Genomic DNA, 18,614 nt, shown 5'->3' with positions numbered 1-18,614 from the left:
CAGGTGAAACCTTTGTCTTGGGGAATAGTCTAGCCCGGTCCTTGGAACCACACTCAGACTCAATGGACTCCACCTTGAATCCCACCAACCTTGTCAGCACCTCCCAAAATCTTCGAACCCCTGGGTACCGGCCTTTGCTTCCATCCTATGGCCTCCCATTGAGCACTGCCTCAGCTGTGCGTAGGCTGTGCTCCAGGGGTAAGCTTACCAAAGTTCTGGTCCCCCTGCTCTCCTTTACTCTTTCTTTCCTGAGCTCTGGAGGCCAGAAATGACTTAGCTCTGTTGTTCTCTACCTGGTTGTTGGACTGGGATCTGGGCTTCCTATCGTGCCTGGCTAGTTACCTGAGAGGCAACTGAAGTTCTGGAGTTGGCTTGAGAATAATAGACACTAAGAGCTGAAGATCTAGAACCAAAGGGACAGGGAAGGATTAATTCCTTCCTTCATTAGCCATTTATTTGAACATCATCTATATTGCATCATGGGGATACAAAACTCAATCACGCTTGTCCTCGAGGAGCTCAAAGTCTTGTGGGAGAGACAAACAGATCATTATAAAACAGCATCTTGAATGCAGTTATAGGGATATGCTTTGATGGTATTAAAACTGCAAAAAGGGACACCCAGCACAAGCTAGGTGTCTGGGGCAGCTTCCTTGAGGAAATTCTGCCCTGTCTGAGACTTGAATGGGTGACTGTTTGAACAACCATATCAGCAGGGGATAGCAGGGGAGGGAGAGCTTTCCAGGAAGAGAATACAGCATGAACAAGGGCAAAGAGATAAGAACTGGCACAGATTGTACCAGGAACTACATGCCATTTGCTGTTGCTGAAACAAAAGATAATACTGGAACTTCAAAGAGAAAAGTCTGGAAAGGTCAGAGATTATTGCATAGAGGACCATAAATGCTTTAAAGAGGTTGGAGTTGTTCTTACAGGCAATGCGAAGCTTTGAAGGCTTTTAATTAGAGACAAGCCCTAAAAAGTTTTGTATTTTCAGTAGATCATTGACTACTGAGTTGAGGATGTATTTGAAGGAAGACAAGATGAGAGAGAGCAGTTATGTGGTTACTAGCATGAGCCAGACCAGAAGTGATAAAGGCCTGGATTAGGGCTGTGGTAGAAGTTTGTAAAAGAGAGAATAGATTTGAAAACTATTCATGAGGTAAATTCTGTCAGATTTGAGGATCGTGAGGAAGAAGGGAATGGGAAGTCTCCAAGGTTTCTAGATGGGGTGGCTGGATAGATAGATGGTGGTACCTAGAAGAGCAAGAAGGGTAGGGGGCCCATGGGTCATCTAGGCAATATCCAGCAGGTGGTGGCTATGCAAGTCTGATTCTCAGGGAAGAGCACGGAGCTGAAGATAAGTAATTGGGAGTCCTCAACATACATATGATAGCTGAAGCTGTAGGGTAAATAACATCCACTTCCCAGGAGTATGTATAGAATGAAAAGAACAGTTGATCAAAGATGGAGTCCTAGGAACCAACAAGTTTAGGAGATGGAAACAGGAAGAGGATCCCACCAAGGGAGTACTGAAATAGAAAAACAGAAGAATTTGATATTGTGGTGGCCAGGAGTACAGAATGTTTTAAGGAGAGCACAGCACAAACAAAGGTTCAGAAAATAATAGGACTGAGAAATATCTATTGGATATGGTGATTAGTAAGTAATTGGTGATCTTAACAAGAACAGCGGCAGTGGTGGTGGAGAGTGGTGACCGCAGATTATAGTGAGTGGGGATATGAAGGAGAGTTTGATGAGAAGAAAGATGATAACCTTGAAAAGGTCTAGAGTGGGAGCAGCTGAGCATGTTTATAAGCAGACAATTTGAGCCTTTCAAGAAGAAGAAATTAAAAATACAGAAAAGAGGAGAAAGTAAGGCCTTGAGGGTGGTAGGAAGGATTAGGATCAAGAGCTCTGACAGATAGATCAGTCTTAAACCAGAAGGAGGCACACCTTGTCCTCTGAGACTGGAGGGAAGATTGACTTGGCCATGAGTGAATGGAGGGCAAAGTGGGGAAGGGCTTAAGAGTGCTTGCTGTAAGATTAGTTCTAAAGAAGACAGGAGGAACTGGATCAAGGGGAAGGGAATGATTTGCAGGAAACACAAAGGCCCAGCTATGCTTGGAGATTAGTTGCTGTTTTGCAAAAACGATGGTTTTCTTTTGTGGTTCTTAGAAACCTAGATGTGAGGTAAGAAAAGACAGTTTGAGAATTAAGGTTTTATGTTGAACTGGAAGGATAAGAGGGGGCAGATAGCTGGGGTAGATATAAAGGAATCTTTGGAGCTGGAAGGAGAGTAGTTTAGACCATCAGCACTGGAGCTGGCAGGGTGGAGAGGCAAAGCTGAAAGGAGACTGAAGGATGGGAGGAACTGTAAGTTGGATGTGCTGAAGATCTTTGTGATATAATGGTTATAGTGGACATAAGTCCCAAGAGAGTTGGACAGACAGGAGGCCAGAGTCAAAAAGTGTTTAAAATTCTGAAGTAGTTTTGTTGCAAGGGATGGCAAGAACCAGACAGTAGCCTTGGCAGTAGGCATTTGAAGTACAGCAGAGGTGAAAGTTACTGTAGGAGGCAAGGTGGTTAACTGGATTGCCTCCGAGGATGATTATGGCCGGAATTGGAGTGGAACAGAAGGCAGTGAGCTAAGTATCAAAAAGTCTTCCTTTACAAGGGGTAGAAACCCAGAGACCTACAGAAGGAAGTGATCGGGAAGAGCAGATGGTCAGCTACATGTTTGGCCTCTGAAGAAAATGAGTTTTCACTGATGGCTGGCCTAAAAGTGCAATGGGGTGACAGGAGAATGCCACCTCCCCACCTTGGCCTCCCCAAGCCCAAGGATGTATGGGATGTGAAAGAATAAGAAGACTCCATTAGCAGGGCCTGCAGTGGAAAGAAGTGACCTCAGAGGAGAGTTTTCAGGAAGGCTGAGCTAAGAGAAGCCTGAGATACCCTTCCCCCAACTCTAACCCCAGCAAGGCAGCAAAGTGGATTATGAGGAGCTCTGAAGTAGAGGTAGAGCTGAAAGTTGATCCCTGCCTTGAGATTTGGGTAAATCATCTCACCTCTCACATCTTCATGTTCTTTTGTGTGCAAAATGGAGATGGTGATATTGACCTGGTCTTTTCACAGGACTGTTAAAAGGATCAGATGGAAACAGGGATATGGGATCATTTTGAAAACTAACTCATTCCCCAGGTATGAGGGCATTACTATTATGGTGATCTTCCCCAAGGCCCTGTTTCTGTTTGGAGTGTCTCACACCGCACTGGCCTCAGATGTCACTGTTGTTCTGCAGACATCTCCACTCTTCCTTTTGGATACATTGTGAGTCTGTCGGCCTGGTCACATTCTAGATCTCATCTGACCCTGAAGAACTAAGGCTATGAAAAGATTTCATTTGGTTGGCCCTAGAATTGGTTCTCTAAAAGAATTTAATAGATGCGGAGTCTATCCCCTCTCTTATTTCATTAATCCAGGATGATTGGGCATTGGCTTGTTAGTCTGGCCTCTGTGGATGTACCCACCAGCTGTACCCTTTGGGAAGAACTCTAGTCTGTCTGCAGAAATGGGACTAGGAAAAACAAAGATAGGGCACTAACTTGTCTCCTTCCAAGGTATGTTGTCTTGAGCAAGTCACTTCACTTCTCTGGGCCGCAGTTCCCTCATCTCTAAGCTGAAGAAGGTGAAACTTCCTTCAAGGGTTGTTTTGAGAGTCAAATGAGCTGATGAGAGTAGGTGTTCCTTATAATGTTCATATATGAGACCACTCTTCACCATTTTCCCCACTACCACTTAGGGCACGCCAGTCATCTTTTGTCTGGACTATTATAGCAGCCTCATTTTCAACTGGTCTCCCTTGCTTCTGCCCTTGACCCCAAAGTCTTTTATTAACACAGACTGTGAGAATGGTCCTTTTATTGATAAGTTGGTTCGTGTCATTCCTCTGCTCAAGACCTACCTGTATCACTCAGAAAAGCCAATAATCTTTCAGTGGCATATAAAGTCCTCTACTATCTCTACGCCCACATCCCCTGCCCCATCACACACATACACACCTCTCAGATGGTATTTCCTACCACTTCTAATTCACTCAGTTCTGACACATTGGCCTCCCTCCCTACTAAACCTTAAATGTACCCATCACTTTTCTGCCTCAAGGTCTTTGCTCAAATGTCTTCATCTCAGTGGAGAGTATTTTAATGGGAAGAGGCTGACAGATAAACACACATATAATATTATACACATGAATATATTTGTGTGTGTATGATTCCTCGCTCCCCTGGGTAGAGGAATTAGCTAAGATGGTCCAAGGACACATACATACAAATATCTTCTTTCTGCTCTCAGTAATCTCTGCAGTTGGTTTCTCTGTTAGCATCACAATGGACTTTTAGGCAGGGAGAAGTGGCTGGCTCACAGAGCCCTTTCCAACTTCCTGTCTGTTACCACCTCTAAAAAGTCATTGGAATTCCTACAGCTCTAATAACCTCTGCTTGCTCCAGCACACTTCTCCTCTGGTCTGCTCAGTGCCCAACCACAAGCTTGAGAAGTAATATGATAGAGTCTCTTCCCCAGGGAAAAGGGACTGGGCAAACTGGGCCTCAACTTTTAGACCTGGGACCCAGAATAGAGGAAAATGGGAAGAGATTTTTAGCCTTCGCAAAAGATGGTTGAAGAGTAGGGTCCTTCTACTTTCACAGGTGTGTTTCAGCTCTGTCACTTAGTACTGGGACTGGGCATCTCCTCGGTGGAGAGGATACAGATATGACAAAGGCAAGGTCCCTGTCTAGAGACAGAGTCTGGCGGGGGAGACAGAAAAATACACAAGTAACATATATGGTCATTTATTCATTTAACAAACATGTTTGAACATCTATGTCAGACCAGGCACCTATTTATGCATTGGGGTCTGTAAAAGGAAAACACTCTCCTCCTGTGTGTGTCTCTTACTCTCAGTTAAGCACTCCTTCACTTTTGACACCAGCCCTGTGGGGTCTCCACACACTAAGCAATTCCATGACACCAGCTGGGTGTCCCATAATTTAGCTCGAATCTGAAATTATCTACACTATCTGGAGATAGTATCAGATCCCACCGGTTAAGGGTTCAGTCCCACAAGACTGCCACCATACTTTCCCCCACACTTCAGATGCCGGTCAGAAGTCCAGGTTGTTAGTGACTGACTACTGTAAATTGGCGGTTCCCACCAGCCCCTCCTCTGGTTCGATTCATTTGCTAGAGCAGCTCACAGAACTCGGGAAAACTTTACTTACTAGATTACTGATTTTTTGTAAAAGGATACGACTCAGGAACAGCCAGGTGGAAGTGATGCATAGGGCAAGGTATGGAGGAAGGGGTGTGGAGCTTCCATGCTCTCTCTGGGCACACCACCCTCCCAGCACCTCCATGTGTTCACCAGCCTGGAAGCTCTCCAAACCCCATTCTTCTGCATTTTACTGAGGCTTCATTACATAGGCAAGAGTGATTAAATCATTAACAGTTGGTGATTGAACTCAGCCTTTAGCCACTTCCCTTTCCTAGGAGGTTGGGAGGTGGGACTGAAAGGTCTAATTCTCTAGTCACCGTGTTGGTTCCCCTGGCAACCAGTTCCCATCTTTAGGGGCTTTCAGGTGTGGCTGAAGGGGCTTGTTAGGAATAGCAAAAGACAACACCTTTATTTTTCTTGCCACTTAGAAAATTCCAAGGTTTTTAAGAGTTCTGTGCCAGAAATGGGGATGTATGTTTTTTATTATAAATCACAATAGCAGTGACCAAAATAGAAGACAGATAATAAATGTAAATGCACAAAATTATTTTAGGTAGTTATATGTGCTAGGAAAGAAAAAAACTAGATAATTGGATTGAGAATGACTATGTGGGAAGTTGAGTACTCTTACTAAGAGATCAGGGAAGGCCTGTCTGAGGAATCCACATTTGAGATGAGACCCAAATATTGAGTGTGCAAGGAATTGAGTGTGCAAAGATCTGGAAAAAGAACATTCCAGATAGAGGAAATTGCAGGTCAAAGAATAAAAGCATAGCCTAGTCAAGTACTAGAAAGAAAGCTAGCATGTCTGGATCATGGTGAGTAAAAGATGGGGGAGGAAGGCGGTGATATGATTTCAAAGGTAGAAAGGGTCAGATGATGGAATACCTTCAACACCATGGTAAGGAGTTGAGATTTCATTTTGTGTACAATGGGAGGCCATTGCTTTGAATTTTTAGGGATCAACCTGATGCAATTACTTTTTTAAGGTTGCTTTGACTGCTTTATAGGGTATAGAATATTAGGGTGTTATGCTGAGGGAAAGTGTGTAGAGATTGAGCTGTAACCAACAGATACATGAAATGCTTTGTGAGACCAATTATTTCCATTTTAAACCAGAAAAGTTTCTTAAAAGAGCTAGTCCTTGAAGCCAACTCTTGCTTAGCTAAGTTGGAGTATATACAAGATGAGGAGAAAGTGAAGGTAGAGAAGGGGAGCATTCCAGGCAGAGGGGATGAAACACGCCAGAGATCTGTGGCAGGTGGATGATCAAAACACAGAGATCACAAATCCCAAAGAGGAAATGGAAGGAGCCATTTTTGAGCCAAGATGGAGATAAAACGCTCTAAGCAGAGCACTAAATTAACTCTGAGATTCCTGGTAGCCAAAGCAAAACTTTTCTTCCTCCATGCATTAGGCTTTAGTGAGATCAGCTATTTTTCAGGTCTTGGAAGAGGCCCAGGGTATTATCCACCATTTTTTTTTCTCCCTAGGCCCCAAGAATTGGGCTGTAATCTTGCCCAGTTTCCAAGGTCTCTCTAGAAATGGTCCCCAGAACCAAGGTAAAACCAGTCTCCCAGACCAGCCCTCTCCCTCACCCCACCCCCCACTAAACCCATGTAATCCCCTTATCTCATTGTTACCCCTGACTCCCATCCAGGATGAATCATAGCCTCAATGTAGAATTCCTTCTGACCATTTTCAAGACCATGTCTACCCTTAAAGAACAAAGATTTGACTTAAGAGTCTCAGCCCCTCGGGCTCTTTATGGAAAACCCTCCCCTTCCTCCACTACCTCGTTTCTCCCTCTGCCTCGATTTCCCCACTGCCTCGGGTCCCCTGCTCTGGCAAGGCAGTGAGCTTCACCCATAGAGCCTTTCAGTACATGCCAAGGAAAGTGGTGAGTAATTACAAACCAGTCCCCTCTCGTGATGACAGATGCCCTTCTATCCTGCAGGGACGGACCGATACCTCGAAAACCGGGATTCCTCTCGACTGAGTGGCCGGGACCCCTCTTCGTGGACAGTCGAGGACGTGATGCAGTTTGTCCGGGAAGCTGATCCTCAGCTGGGACCCCACGCAGACCTCTTTCGTAAACACGTAGGTGCCCCTGCCTGATCTCTCCCACGGTCACTGGGGATCTTGCTCTGTGATTCTTGTAGACTCCTAACAGGCATGGACTATATATTTGTTCCAGGTCCCTTGAAACTGAGCACAGGAGATCATACAGACAGAGAGAGAATCCTGGGCCTCAAACAGCCCTCACTGGGTTCTGAGTCCAGCTCCTTGAGTTTAGGAACTGATTCAGCCACATTCCCTCTGGGTGTGTGCCCTGTGGGCTCAGTCTCAAGGACAGGCTCTCTTTTCCTAGGAGCACTTGTCTCCCATTGCCTGCCTTGGCCTAAGAATCAAGAGCCTCAGCCCATTAAAGAGTCCCTTGCCAAGTGGCCCCCAACATTCCACTCTCATTAGTCTCCCATCCTCTACTAGCCCCTCTAACATCTCTTCAAGTGACCATTTGGCCCTGTGACCTGGGACTCTTCCTGACCCTCTTGCAGTGACCATACTCCTGTTTTGAGGCTCAAACCCTTTTCCCCGTAGCCCCTGCTGCTTGGTGCTGTTCTGCTCTTTGGGTACTCACAACAGTTCTGCTACCTTCCATTGGTCATTTAAATCTCTCATGCCAGGCGGGTTTGGAGGGTGCTCTTAGATCAGACCCAAAGGTCATCTCAGAGCTGCTCAGGAAGTGCCCGCTTTGTTCCTAGCTCACACAGGGTTCCTGCCACTCAGGAAGGAAGAGGACTCACTGAGTAACAGTTGAGGGTTGTTATAAAAATAGGCTGAGAGAAGTGACAAGTTCACTGCCTGAGGGGGCTTCATGGAAGAGATGGAGTTGAGCTGGATTTCAGAGGTTTGGGAGGGTAGGGAAACTGCCTCGGGCAGCAGAGAAGGGAAGTTAGTACAAACCAGTGAAGAGCTTAGTTAGCAGTGGTGTCAGCAGTAGATGTCTTAGGGAAGGGCTGGTTGGAGAAGGTGGGGAGAGCAGGCAGGCTTTAGTGTCATAGCGGGCTCACTGGACTAGCATTTCCTGGGTGGTCTTTAATCAAAACCTGGGTCAGGCCCACCAGGCCTCTGAGGGCTCCTCTTCCCACCCCCCGCAGGAGATTGACGGCAAGGCCCTGCTTCTGCTGCGCAGCGACGTGATGATGAAGTACATGGGCCTAAAGCTGGGGCCCGCGCTCAAGCTCTCCTACCACATTGACCGGCTGAAGCAGGGCAAGTTCTGAACGGGGAGATGCGGCTGAGACAGCTGAGGGGTGGAGCAGATGGGGCAAGCATTCTTCTCCCAGGAGGGAGGACCATCAGCCCACTCCCAGGTGCCTAAGTGGGGTTCAGGGCCGCCACTGCCCCCTCCTGCCATGATATGTCCTTCCATGAAGGACCGAGGAGGAGAGAGTATGGGGCCCAGGGCTGGCGCTGCTCTTCCCCCCAGCCCTGCCTCTACTTTGAGGTCCCCTATATTTATTTCCCAAGCCTGGCCAGCCTCTCACCAGGAGTTTAGACTGAACACCTTCTAAGCAATGGAGGAAGATGGGGCCCTGAATTAACACTCATGCCCAGTCCCCTCACCACCTGCAGGGCCTGATGTAGCAGCATCCACTGCCCCCCAGCTCCTGCTTTCTCTTCACAAGATCCCCAGGCTCCAAGCTCATGGTGTAGACCTCTGCCTTTTTTAAAAAAAGAAAGACCTTTTCTTTTTGTTAATTTATTGTTTCTGGCACCTGGGCAAGCCCTTCAGTTCCCACTCCTCTCCCCTCCAGACCTGGGGTTTCAGGAGGAGAGAGACTGCACTGCCCTGGTCCCAGAGAAGCGTAGCCCTTTTAAAGAGGATGTTACCCCAGGGCACTTTTTCTTTGGGATGGACAGACCCAGAAAGCCTTGACCACATTACTCCACATGGGGGGAGAGGGTCCTTGTCACCTTACCCTCTCTTCCTCCACTGGGCCCTTTGCAGCCCCAGCCTCATCTGCGAGAATGAGAGTCCCCTGCCCCGCCCTGTCCTCATACAGTTCCTTGCTCTGGCCAGAACTGCTGTGGAAGAAGGTTGGGCCCAACGATTTTAGGCCGAGAAGGCCCTAAGGTGGGTGGGAGGCAAGGGTCTCCAGGCCGGAGTCTGGCTGCACCCTCTGCACTGTCCACGTGCTTCCTTTGTAAGCAGGTCAGCAGCATAGCTGCCCCGCTGCCATCTGGACTTATTTTATGTCGATTTGTTTATAAATAAAAAACAGTATAGATGCCAGTGTCCTTTTAATCAATCAACAACCAAATCACTGTCCCTCCAATGGGCAAGTCAGTCCCCTTCTCTTGGTACTAGTTTTTTTCATATATAAAATGAGGAATTTGGACAAGATGATCCCTAAGAGTTTTTCTGATCCCAGCAATCCATAAGGAATGAGCTATCTGCCAGATGCCCACTGGGTCCTCAGCATTTTATAGCCCCTCAGGACTGAGTACATTCTCTGCCCTCAAAGGGCTTCGCGCTGGTACAACTCAACACACGAGCCCAAGCAGGAAGAACAGTGTTAGGGTCAGCAGCTCCAAGGAGCCTCGAGGGCTGGGTTCATCCTCATCCTCATGGAATGAGGAGAGATGCGGGCTGGCCTAGCCAGGGGCCAGGTACTTAAGTCCAAGGCCACATATCCTTGTTTCTCATGGGGTCGCAGAATAGGGTGTAGGGGGCAGCCAGGTAGTGCATATAACCTGATAATAACTAACACTTTCATATCACTATGTGCCCCACAAACTGCTCTCCATGAATTACGATGATCCCATTTAATCTTCACAAACCCATTTTATAGATGAGAAAAGGTCAGATCACATAGCCAGGAAGTACCAAGGTAGGTATTCAAAGCCAAGTAATCTGACTCTGGGGCCAAGGCTGAGGTTCCAGCCAGTCCAGCTATTTGCTGTGACACTTTATGTCAACCTTTTCCTTCCTTTTGGTCCATCTGGCTCTGAGGAGTTTGGATGAAGCGGTTTCTGAGGGCCCCACCAGCTCTCACGAGTGACTACTTCTGATATCATGGTTAACTTCGATGCCTTTTCCACTTGGCCACTGCAAGGTTCATGATCTCCATGAAGCAGTCAGGGTCAGGGCTGCCAAACCAGAACAGGCCCCAGTTTCCCACAGATGCCTGGACTTTGGGTCTGGTAGGCTGTGCTGTTCATTCTGGGTACTCGCAAAAAGGGCCTTGACCTATTTTTCTGGACTCTTCTGGACAACAGCCTCTGTCTCTGGCATAGAGAAGGGCATGGTGTCAGAGGGAGCCCTGGAACCAACTGTGTGCATTCTGATTCATCCTGGCAGTAGCTAGGCCCTGTCAGTGCTCAGTGGAGCCTGAGATTGGTGACCGAAAAGGGTAAGAGGGGTACTCGCTGTACCGGGGGACCAGCGTGGGTACTAGTGCCTAGAGAGACATTAGAGAAAGGAAGTACATCTTCAGCCTCATGGTTCTGGGAGCTGTCCAGAAGAAGCCCAGGGACAAGCTGGTATGTACCTGTTTACTGTGGAGTGGGTAATGGGGGAAGTAGTCTCCTGATTGACTTCCCAACCCCGCATGCCTGAGTGCTAAAGGCTGACCCAGGAGGCATTGTTGACTCATGAGATCACAGAGGTAGTAGTTACACAGGCTCCGCCCACTTCCTACAGCCCTGGTTCTCACTGCCACCCCATGCCAAGCCCCTGAGTGCCCTTGGGAGCTGTTGGCCAAGGGTCAGGGGGCTGTGGAAGCTCAGGGCTGGCACCTCCCATATCACCCAGGAACCATCAGGACATGAAGGTCATAGGCCTCTCTTTTCTTCCTATACCTGTTTGCCCTGAATGCCACCACCCCAGCCAAGGTGGCTCCCAGGCCCTGACTGCCTCAAGGATCCAATCTGAAAAGATGCAGGCTGATAGTACTTGCCGCACAGACTGGAGGCTAGGGCTGTGGGGGTAAGTGGAGGGGCTGATGTGTGTCACACAGGGGTCCTGATTTTCTCCTTGGCCCACCTCATTCATTCACTTGACCAACACCAGGAGCAAGGCCCCTGGCCTAGTGGAAGGTGGGATGGGGGTATGTAGGGCCCTAGTTCTGCTCCTCGTTCTGCCCCTCCTCACTTCTCTCTGAACTAAAAACAGAACACTAGATTAGGAGTTCTTAAGAAGGGTTTGCAAGCCTCCTTAAATTATATGCAAAGTCCATTTTTCTGGGGAGAGCTCATAGCTTTCATCAGTGTGCCCAAAGCATAAGAAACTCTGCTCTAAAATCCTCGACCCAGCCCTGCCTGTTTGAGAACCTCTGCTGGGCTCACACCAGGTTCAGACCAGGCAAGGAAAAGCAGCAGCAGAGCCACAGCCAGCCCTAGGACCTCTGGGTTAAAGCGTCCTCCAAAGGACCTTGAAAATGCTTCTCTGGTGGGCAGGAAACTCTGCTGGCATCTAGGAGGTCCCAAGCCTATAGATTAGAGAGAGAAGACAGGACCCCTGGACCAATGAAAGGATATGGGAGGCCCTCAGAGACCCGAGTCCTGGTGTCCTCTGCCCCTCTTTGGGCATATTCCCTCAGTGTCTTCCCTTCTGTGGAATGGAGGGGCAGACTCACATGCTCTGTTCTCTGGCTCAGCCCTGTCTGACTCTCCTCTTTCCTGTCCTAGGCCTGGGATGAGTGGCAGGCCCGTTCCTGCTTGTTCTCTGCCCGCCCTCACTCTCTCTGGCCCTGCCCAGCCCCTGCCAATTTGTGAACCTCCCAGGAGCCTTGGCACCCCTTGAGTCCCCTGGGAGGCCCTGGGCTAAGCTGAGAGCCCAGAGCCCTGGAAAGAACAGCCAGCAGTAAGGAATCCTGGAAGCCATTCTGAGGGAGACCCCTCTAGAGACCCCCAGGAAGAGAGCAGCACAAACATAGGCGCAGGAGCCCCACATGGAGCCCCCAGGCAAGCAGCCTCTGCCAGAGCTCCCCGCAGAAGAGTCCATGCCTGAGGACTCAGGCCTTGAGGCGGCTCCTAGCACACATGTTCTCTACGTGGGCAACCTGAACCCCCAGTTCTCTGTGCCAGTGCTCACTTGCCTGCTGCGAGACACCCTGGAGCGGCTAGAGCTGCCAGTGGCACGGGAGCACATCGAGGTCGTGAGGCGGCCGCGCAAGGCCTATGCGCTGGTGCACGTGGCCACCCACAAGGACACCCTAACCTCTCTTCCCTGGCGCCTGCAAACTGCCTTGGCGGAGCACCAGATCCTCAAGGAGCTGGTGGCCCGTGGGAAGGAGCTGGTGTTGGGCAAGGGCCGGGGGCCCACAAACCGCAGAGAGGTAAGTGAGGCTTCCCCAAGGCCACTAGGCCTATGAGCCCCAGCTCATCCAGTGGGAGATGCCTGGTGTGGGTGGCCTGTGCTAGGTGGGGGTGGAGGGTTAGCTGAGAAGCTGGGGACAATTCTGCAAATTTGGGGACTGCCACCCAAACGATATTGCACTGAAATTGGCACTGTCAACTTACTCCCAGAGGTACAATGACCCTTACAGTTTCCTGGAAGCATCTGAATAAAGGTCAATGCATGGGATTCTTCCCTGCGTCCTTCTGCATCCAGGCCTCTGAGTCTGGGCCAGCCTTTGGTCACACAGAGGTCCAGATTTTCTCCCTGGCCCACCTCATCCATTCAGCTGACAAACACAAGCACCTGCTCTGTGCCAGGTGGTAAAGCAAAGAGTAAAGGCTCAGTGCCCTCAGGGAGCCTTACACCTGTGAGCAGAGCTGACAGCCAATGGCTGCGAAGTCTCCTGGAGCTGCAGGAGAACATAGGAGGGTCCTCGGTGTTCTCTGGGGACAAACTATCAGGGCAAGTGAAATCCAGGCTAGACATTAGGGAGTGGGACAGGCATTCCAGGCAGAGGGACATGGCTCATACAGAGGAACAGGGTGGTAAGGGAGAATGTTATAGATGCAGAAGGACAGGCCATTTGGTGTCCCTGGAGCTCTGGCTGAAGGCTGCAGGAGCAACTAAGGAAGAAAGTGGGCCAGAGGGCAGGAGCCGGCCATGAAGGGCTGTGAGATCAAGGCAGAGCGTGGCGTGGCTGAAAGATCAGCTTCTATGGGGGATGGGAGGGAATAGTCAGTTCACTGAGGCTGTGCAGGTCACTCCATGAGACAAATGATCTTGGTTTATCGTTTTAGGAGTGGAAACTCCATAATGTTTAAATTGTTGCACAACTAAACAGCTCTGTAATGTATATTTTAAGACCTGCGAGCCTGATTTCATATTTGTATGTGTTTTCTCACATTTCTGACAAACCTGTCTTCTTTGAGAGCTACAGGAAAATGCCCCTCATGGCCATGTCCCAGCCCACACTGAGCTCCCAGCCCTGAGAGCAGCTTCTAGAGCCTGGAAGGCAGCAGAGAACTCAGTAGGAGGGGAGTGATAATCCGAGTAACGCCTAGGGTCAGTGAGGAAGATAGTGGGACAAGGAGAGCCTGGAGGACACCCCAGACCAGGAAAACGGCCATGAGTTCATGACCAGAGCCCCCAAACAGAGCAGAAATCATGGAAGGGGGTGGGGGCTCTGGGAGCCCCTCTAGGTTCAGAGACCTGAAGCTCTGTCACATGGCACCTCAGGGGACTGAGGTATCTCCCGCAATGATGGAGACCTGAAGCTCTGTCACATGGCACCTCAGGGGACTGAGGTATCTCCCGCAATGATGCAGTCCTGGGACTCACAGGCCTATCCACAGCCCAAGTGGGAAGAGATTGGCCCACAGGTGTCCCAGTGCCTGGCCCTAGGAGGTGGAGCTCTTACCTGTCGTGCATCCCACAGTCCACCTGGGAAGAGGGCAGCCCAGCCAAAAAGGAGCAGTGGCTGGTCTGAACTCCTGACCCCAGCAGGGTTTCCTGCACTGGTTGCAGGACCCTGAGTAGAATTAGACCCTTCTGCCTGGGAGAAGACATGGGGTTGCCTGAGTGCACTGGGCCCTGGCAGGGCGGAGGTGAAGGTTCTGGCAGCCTGTCCTTCTCAACGTCCTGGTCGAGATTCCTGACTTTTCCCCCACCCCAGCAGGAGGAGGACAGTGGCCCAAGTTCTGGCCCCAGCCCAGGCCCCAGCCCGGGCCCTAGCCGAGGCCCCAGCCGAGGCCCCAGCCCAGGCCCCAGCCAAGGCCCCAGCCCGGGCCCCCGCTTAGGCTGCGGCCTCCCACTGGCCGGACTTGCCAACACACCACCTGCTTGGGCCCCAGAGCAGCCCAGCTACCAGCAGCGGCCCAGTGGCACACGCTCGGACAGCGCCATCACGCACCAGGAGATCCGGGGCCAGGAGCGGCTCTTCCAGGGCGCCTTCCTGGGCAGTGAGACACGTAACGTGGAGTTCAAGCGGGGAGGCGGCGAGTACCTGAGCCTGGCCTTCAAGCACCACGTGCGGCGCTACGTGTGTGCCTTCCTCAACAGCGAGGGTGGCAGCCTGTTCGTGGGCGTCGAGGACAGCGGCCTGGTGCAGGGCATCCACTGCAGCCACCGAGATGAGGACCGCGTGCGCCTACTGGTGGACTCCATCCTGCAGAGCTTTAGGCCCCAGGTCTTCCCCGATGCCTACACACTCACCTTCATCCCCGTGGTCAGCACGTCCACCCACACGCCCCTCAAGGTGAGCTGCAGGACAGGAAAGCCTCCGGGCCTGTCGTGCTGTCCGTCATGTCGTCACTCTACACGTGATGGCCCACATCTGCTCTGAGCAGTGCTGGGCGGGGGGCGGGGGGCGGGGGGTGTGTGTGAAGAGGTGTCAAGGAAATGGGTGACTGGAGAAGATGCTGGAAACAGCCCCGCCCCAGCCTCACCAGGCCGCCCCCCAGGAGCCAGTGAACTAGGAGCAAGTAAGGCAGGATTGGGGCTGGAAGCTGTCCAGTGCAGCGTCCACCAGAGCTGCTGTCGCCCCTGCCCAGGTGATCCGCCTGAGCGTGCACACCCCCAAAGCCCAGGCCGAGCCACAGCTCTATGAGACAGACCAAGGGGAGGTGTTCCTGCGGCGCGATGGGAGCATCCAGGGCCCACTGGCCGTCCACGCCATCCAGGAGTGGTGCAGACAGGTAAGTGTAGAGGCCGGGCAGGCAGGATAGGGGGCCCGGGTAGCCCTGGGCCACTTTACCACTCACTGAGCAGTCCTGGGCAAGCCCTCAGGTTTCCCCTGGTGCTACATTGCCCCATGAAATAACCCCACTGCCTCCAGTATTCCGCTGTTGCGTGGCTACAGGAGCCAGGAGAGTGGAATATTGAGAACTTTTAAGACAACCACACAGATTATATACTGCATTTTTGGAGAGGCCCTCAAGATGGGGGCCAGTGAGTGCTGGACACTGTCCTAAGGAAAAGCTTTTTCAAGAAGAGGTATCAGGTAGCAGAAAAGCAGAGGAGGGCAATGGGCTGACAGAGAGGGAAGGACGTGGTGGGAAGGCTGCCCCCGAGCCTAATCCTGGTACTCGAGGAAGCTGCTCTGGGATGCAGGCCTGACCTGAGGGTCAGGCAGCTTCCCTCGAGACCCCAGGGCCAACTGGGTCAGGGGTGGCTGCATGGCCAGGGACCTGGCTTCCCACCTAGCGGCGCCAGTACAATGTCCAGTGGCCTCGAGCAGCCCCCGCCCGCATGCGGGCCTCGCCTTCTTCCATTAGTTCAAACCTCAGTGGAGGGTGTGCGGGTCTGAGATGATGTCAGCTTAGACACGTTTCTGTGATGTCCCCTCAGAAGTGGATGGCGGAGCTGAGCAAGATGGAGGAGAGGATAAAGGTGCTGACAATGGAGAAGGAGCAGCTCCAGAAGCAGCTGCGGCAGCAGAGGCCTGTCTCCTGCACCTGCTGCATCCTGTGAGGGCACCTGCTGCATCCTGTGAGGGCCCCGGCGGGCAGTGAGGGCAGCAAGGGGAAGCTGGCGCTCAACCTGGGAGACGCAGGGATTTCCTATTTGAGCCAGAGTCCTCCCAATAAAACCCATCTGGCTGCTCAGAAGTGGACGGGAGCACCACGCTTCCTGACGCCTGCAGCAGCACTGCACACGAGCTGATCTCCACTTGGCTTCAGTCCTGAGCAGCCCCTGGGCTGTGTAGCTAAGAAACTGCTCATAGCACCATCTGCAAGGACTCTCACCTTTAGAAAGAACTTGTAAAAAGTTGGCCGGAGATATCCTAGGGCTGAGCTAAAGGGGGGACTGTCCCTCACCCTAAAATGCTTATTTTGCCCAGGCTGAGGTCGATGACAAGGCACATCCGGTAACTGTGGGTACACAGCAAATGGGCCACCCTGCAGCCCCCACCCCTGGCTTACTGGAACTTGTCACAGCTCTTCAATAAATTACATGGACCTGGGGCAGAATGGTTATTTCTAGGACGTTTGGCCAGCCAGCTGATACAGCTGGGTCGAATCCCTTACCCAGTGCCCCTCTGTCTGGGCCAAGCCAGCCCTGGGCCCCTACCACACAGAGTTGATGGGGAAGGAACCCAGGCAGTCGGGTCTCAGCTCTGCCTTAAAGGCTGGGTACCGTGGGGCAAAGTGCTACACCTCTCTGCTTCCGTCTCTTCATCTATTAAGATAGTGGCAATGTACTTTGTCGTCATCAGGGTGGTACCGTGTCTCTCCAGCACACATCGGCACCTGCACAGAAAGGGTCTGACTTCTATTCCAAGCACCCCCCAGCCATTGGAGAGGAACCCTGCTCAGCAATCTCCCCTACTACCTCCACCAGCCGAGCCAAAGACTCTGTAAAGCCAGTGTGTCTGATCGGGACAGGCCTGGCTCAAAGCCCTTCCAGGGCTTCCCGTTTTATCAAGAGCAAAGCCCCAACTGTGGTCTACACAATTCTCCATGACCCAACGCATCTGCCCTCAACTCCTCTTGCCTCTTGCTCATACATTCCAGCTACACTAACCAACTTGTTTCGTGAGCACACTTGCCTCAGGGCCTTTGCACTGGCAGCTTCTCCCACCTGGAATGTTCCTCCCCCACAAAGCTGCTTAACTCTTGTTTCCTTTCCACCTTCAAGTGGACAGGAAAAGAAATTTTCTACTCACCCAAGAAGCCTCTGGGTACTGGTCAATGGTACCGGGTATGGAAGGCCACCCTCGACTTCAGCCCTCATCCCCCATACAGTCTCATCTGCCACAGCCAGGGTGGCAGGGTGGGTCAGGTTTTGCAAGCCCTGGAAAGGCATTTGGGGTTCCTTTTCTGGAAAAGTTATGCAAGTGGCCAGCACTTAACTCGTCATTTGAGGCACCCCTAAAAGCAGAGGCAGGAACATCTAACCACTGTGAGGCTTTTGCAAACCACCCCACACCCAACCAAGTCCTCAGTTACAGGGAACACTGCTGTCACCATCGGGCACTTCAGAGTCCTCGGTTTGGAGATGGGTTGTATAAATATAACTGAAAACTGTCTCATGGGACCACTGTGTAGGAAAGGAGGTTAGAATCCAGCCAATCAGCCACAAAGTACCAAGGTGGATATGAAGACCTCTGTAAGTAAATTTTATTTTGGTTCATAAGAAACAGAGCCAGACAAAGGCAGCCGGGTTGCTCTTGGTCAGGAGGCAGGAACACCAGCGGCCTTGGACTAAGCAGTGAGTGGAAGGATAAAAGGGTGCCCACTTCTTTTCTAGATCTGATGGAGGCACTGGGCCAAACAGTGAGAAGAAAACATTTGCTCCCCAATTTTTAACTTCTCAAACATCAATGAGTAAAGGTGGTTGATCACTGACAGGCAACCTGGCCTGAGCCCTGAACCTCTGCCTCAGACTTTGCAGAGGAGACAGCTCAGGAGGTGTACTCAGCAGCCAGAGGGTGGGTGGGTGGGTGCCAATGTCACCAACATGCCAAAAGGAGCGTGCTGCAGATTCAATATCGCTAAGTTCACTTTGAAGGAAAAACCACTCCGGACCATGACCTGGACTCAGGAGGCTGGGGGAGCAGAGAACCTACAGAGGACAAAGAGGTCCCTGGCCACATGTGTGAGGGGCCAGGTCTCTGCCCAACACAGGGAAGGCCCTCTTGCATAAATAAAACGTCTACTCACCACTTCCTCAAGATCAAACAATGTAATTGGCACCCGTGTTTCTTTGAATCTCTATCTTTATATGCTAAGAATCCAAATTTGAAACCTTGGGGTTAATTCTGGTTCCTACTAAAAAGGCTCCTCTCAGTTTTTAAACCATCAGATTATCCACTTAAGGCCACTCACCTGGAGGAGAGCCTGGGACTGACAGTTCAGGTGGCTGCACATAGGCTTGACGGGCACCGTGCTTATACGTTTTCCATCCGGCCGTGACAAAAAGAGCTTTACAGACAAA

The 18,614-nt window shown here is 51.0% G+C and overlaps 2 protein-coding genes across 19 annotated transcripts in view; both read left to right on the top strand.

Moving 5' to 3' along the window:
- SCMH1 (Scm polycomb group protein homolog 1) overlaps positions 1 to 9,568 on the top strand; it is a 140,580-nt gene extending 131,012 nt beyond the window's left edge. For 16 of the 18 annotated variants that reach the window (XM_036232603.1, XM_036232600.1, XM_016140010.2 and 13 more), the window contains 4 exons: positions 4 to 198; positions 6,766 to 6,834; positions 7,230 to 7,372; positions 8,434 to 9,568. In XM_036232603.1, the coding sequence (XP_036088496.1) occupies positions 4 to 198; positions 6,766 to 6,834; positions 7,230 to 7,372; positions 8,434 to 8,559 (533 nt within the window). In that variant the 3' untranslated portion in view covers positions 8,560 to 9,568. The remainder of the gene's footprint in view (positions 1 to 3; positions 199 to 6,765; positions 6,835 to 7,229; positions 7,373 to 8,433) is intronic. The other 2 variants (XM_036232654.1, XM_036232656.1) reach the window with 1 other exon arrangement.
- Positions 9,569 to 9,692: 124 nt separating this feature from the next.
- Positions 9,693 to 16,152, top strand: SLFNL1 (schlafen like 1). The gene is made up of 4 exons (XM_036232672.1): positions 9,693 to 12,618; positions 14,353 to 14,934; positions 15,230 to 15,373; positions 16,026 to 16,152. Exons 1-4 carry the CDS (start codon positions 12,232 to 12,234, stop codon positions 16,146 to 16,148), a joined length of 1,236 nt encoding a protein of 411 aa, XP_036088565.1. The 5' UTR covers positions 9,693 to 12,231; the 3' UTR covers positions 16,149 to 16,152.
- Positions 16,153 to 18,614: the final 2,462 nt, after the last annotated feature.

Source organism: Rousettus aegyptiacus, unplaced genomic scaffold (genome assembly GCF_014176215.1).
Source record: "Rousettus aegyptiacus isolate mRouAeg1 unplaced genomic scaffold, mRouAeg1.p scaffold_m13_p_1, whole genome shotgun sequence".
NCBI classification, from domain to species: Eukaryota; Metazoa; Chordata; class Mammalia; order Chiroptera; family Pteropodidae; genus Rousettus; species Rousettus aegyptiacus.
The sequence above is the reverse complement of the archived record's forward strand: the minus strand, read 5'-3'. Positions and strand labels throughout refer to the sequence as shown.

Bases quoted from the DNA above. Each gene is read 5' to 3' on its own strand.
- SLFNL1 (XM_036232672.1), top strand. From the start codon at position 12,232: ATGGAGCCCCCAGGCAAGCAGCCTCTGCCAGAGCTCCCCGCAGAAGAG. The intron at 12,619-14,352 runs GTAAGTGAGGCT...CCCCCACCCCAG, and splicing joins GGCCCACAAACCGCAGAGAG to CAGGAGGAGGACAGTGGCCC. The intron at 15,374-16,025 runs GTAAGTGTAGAG...ATGTCCCCTCAG, and splicing joins TCCAGGAGTGGTGCAGACAG to AAGTGGATGGCGGAGCTGAG.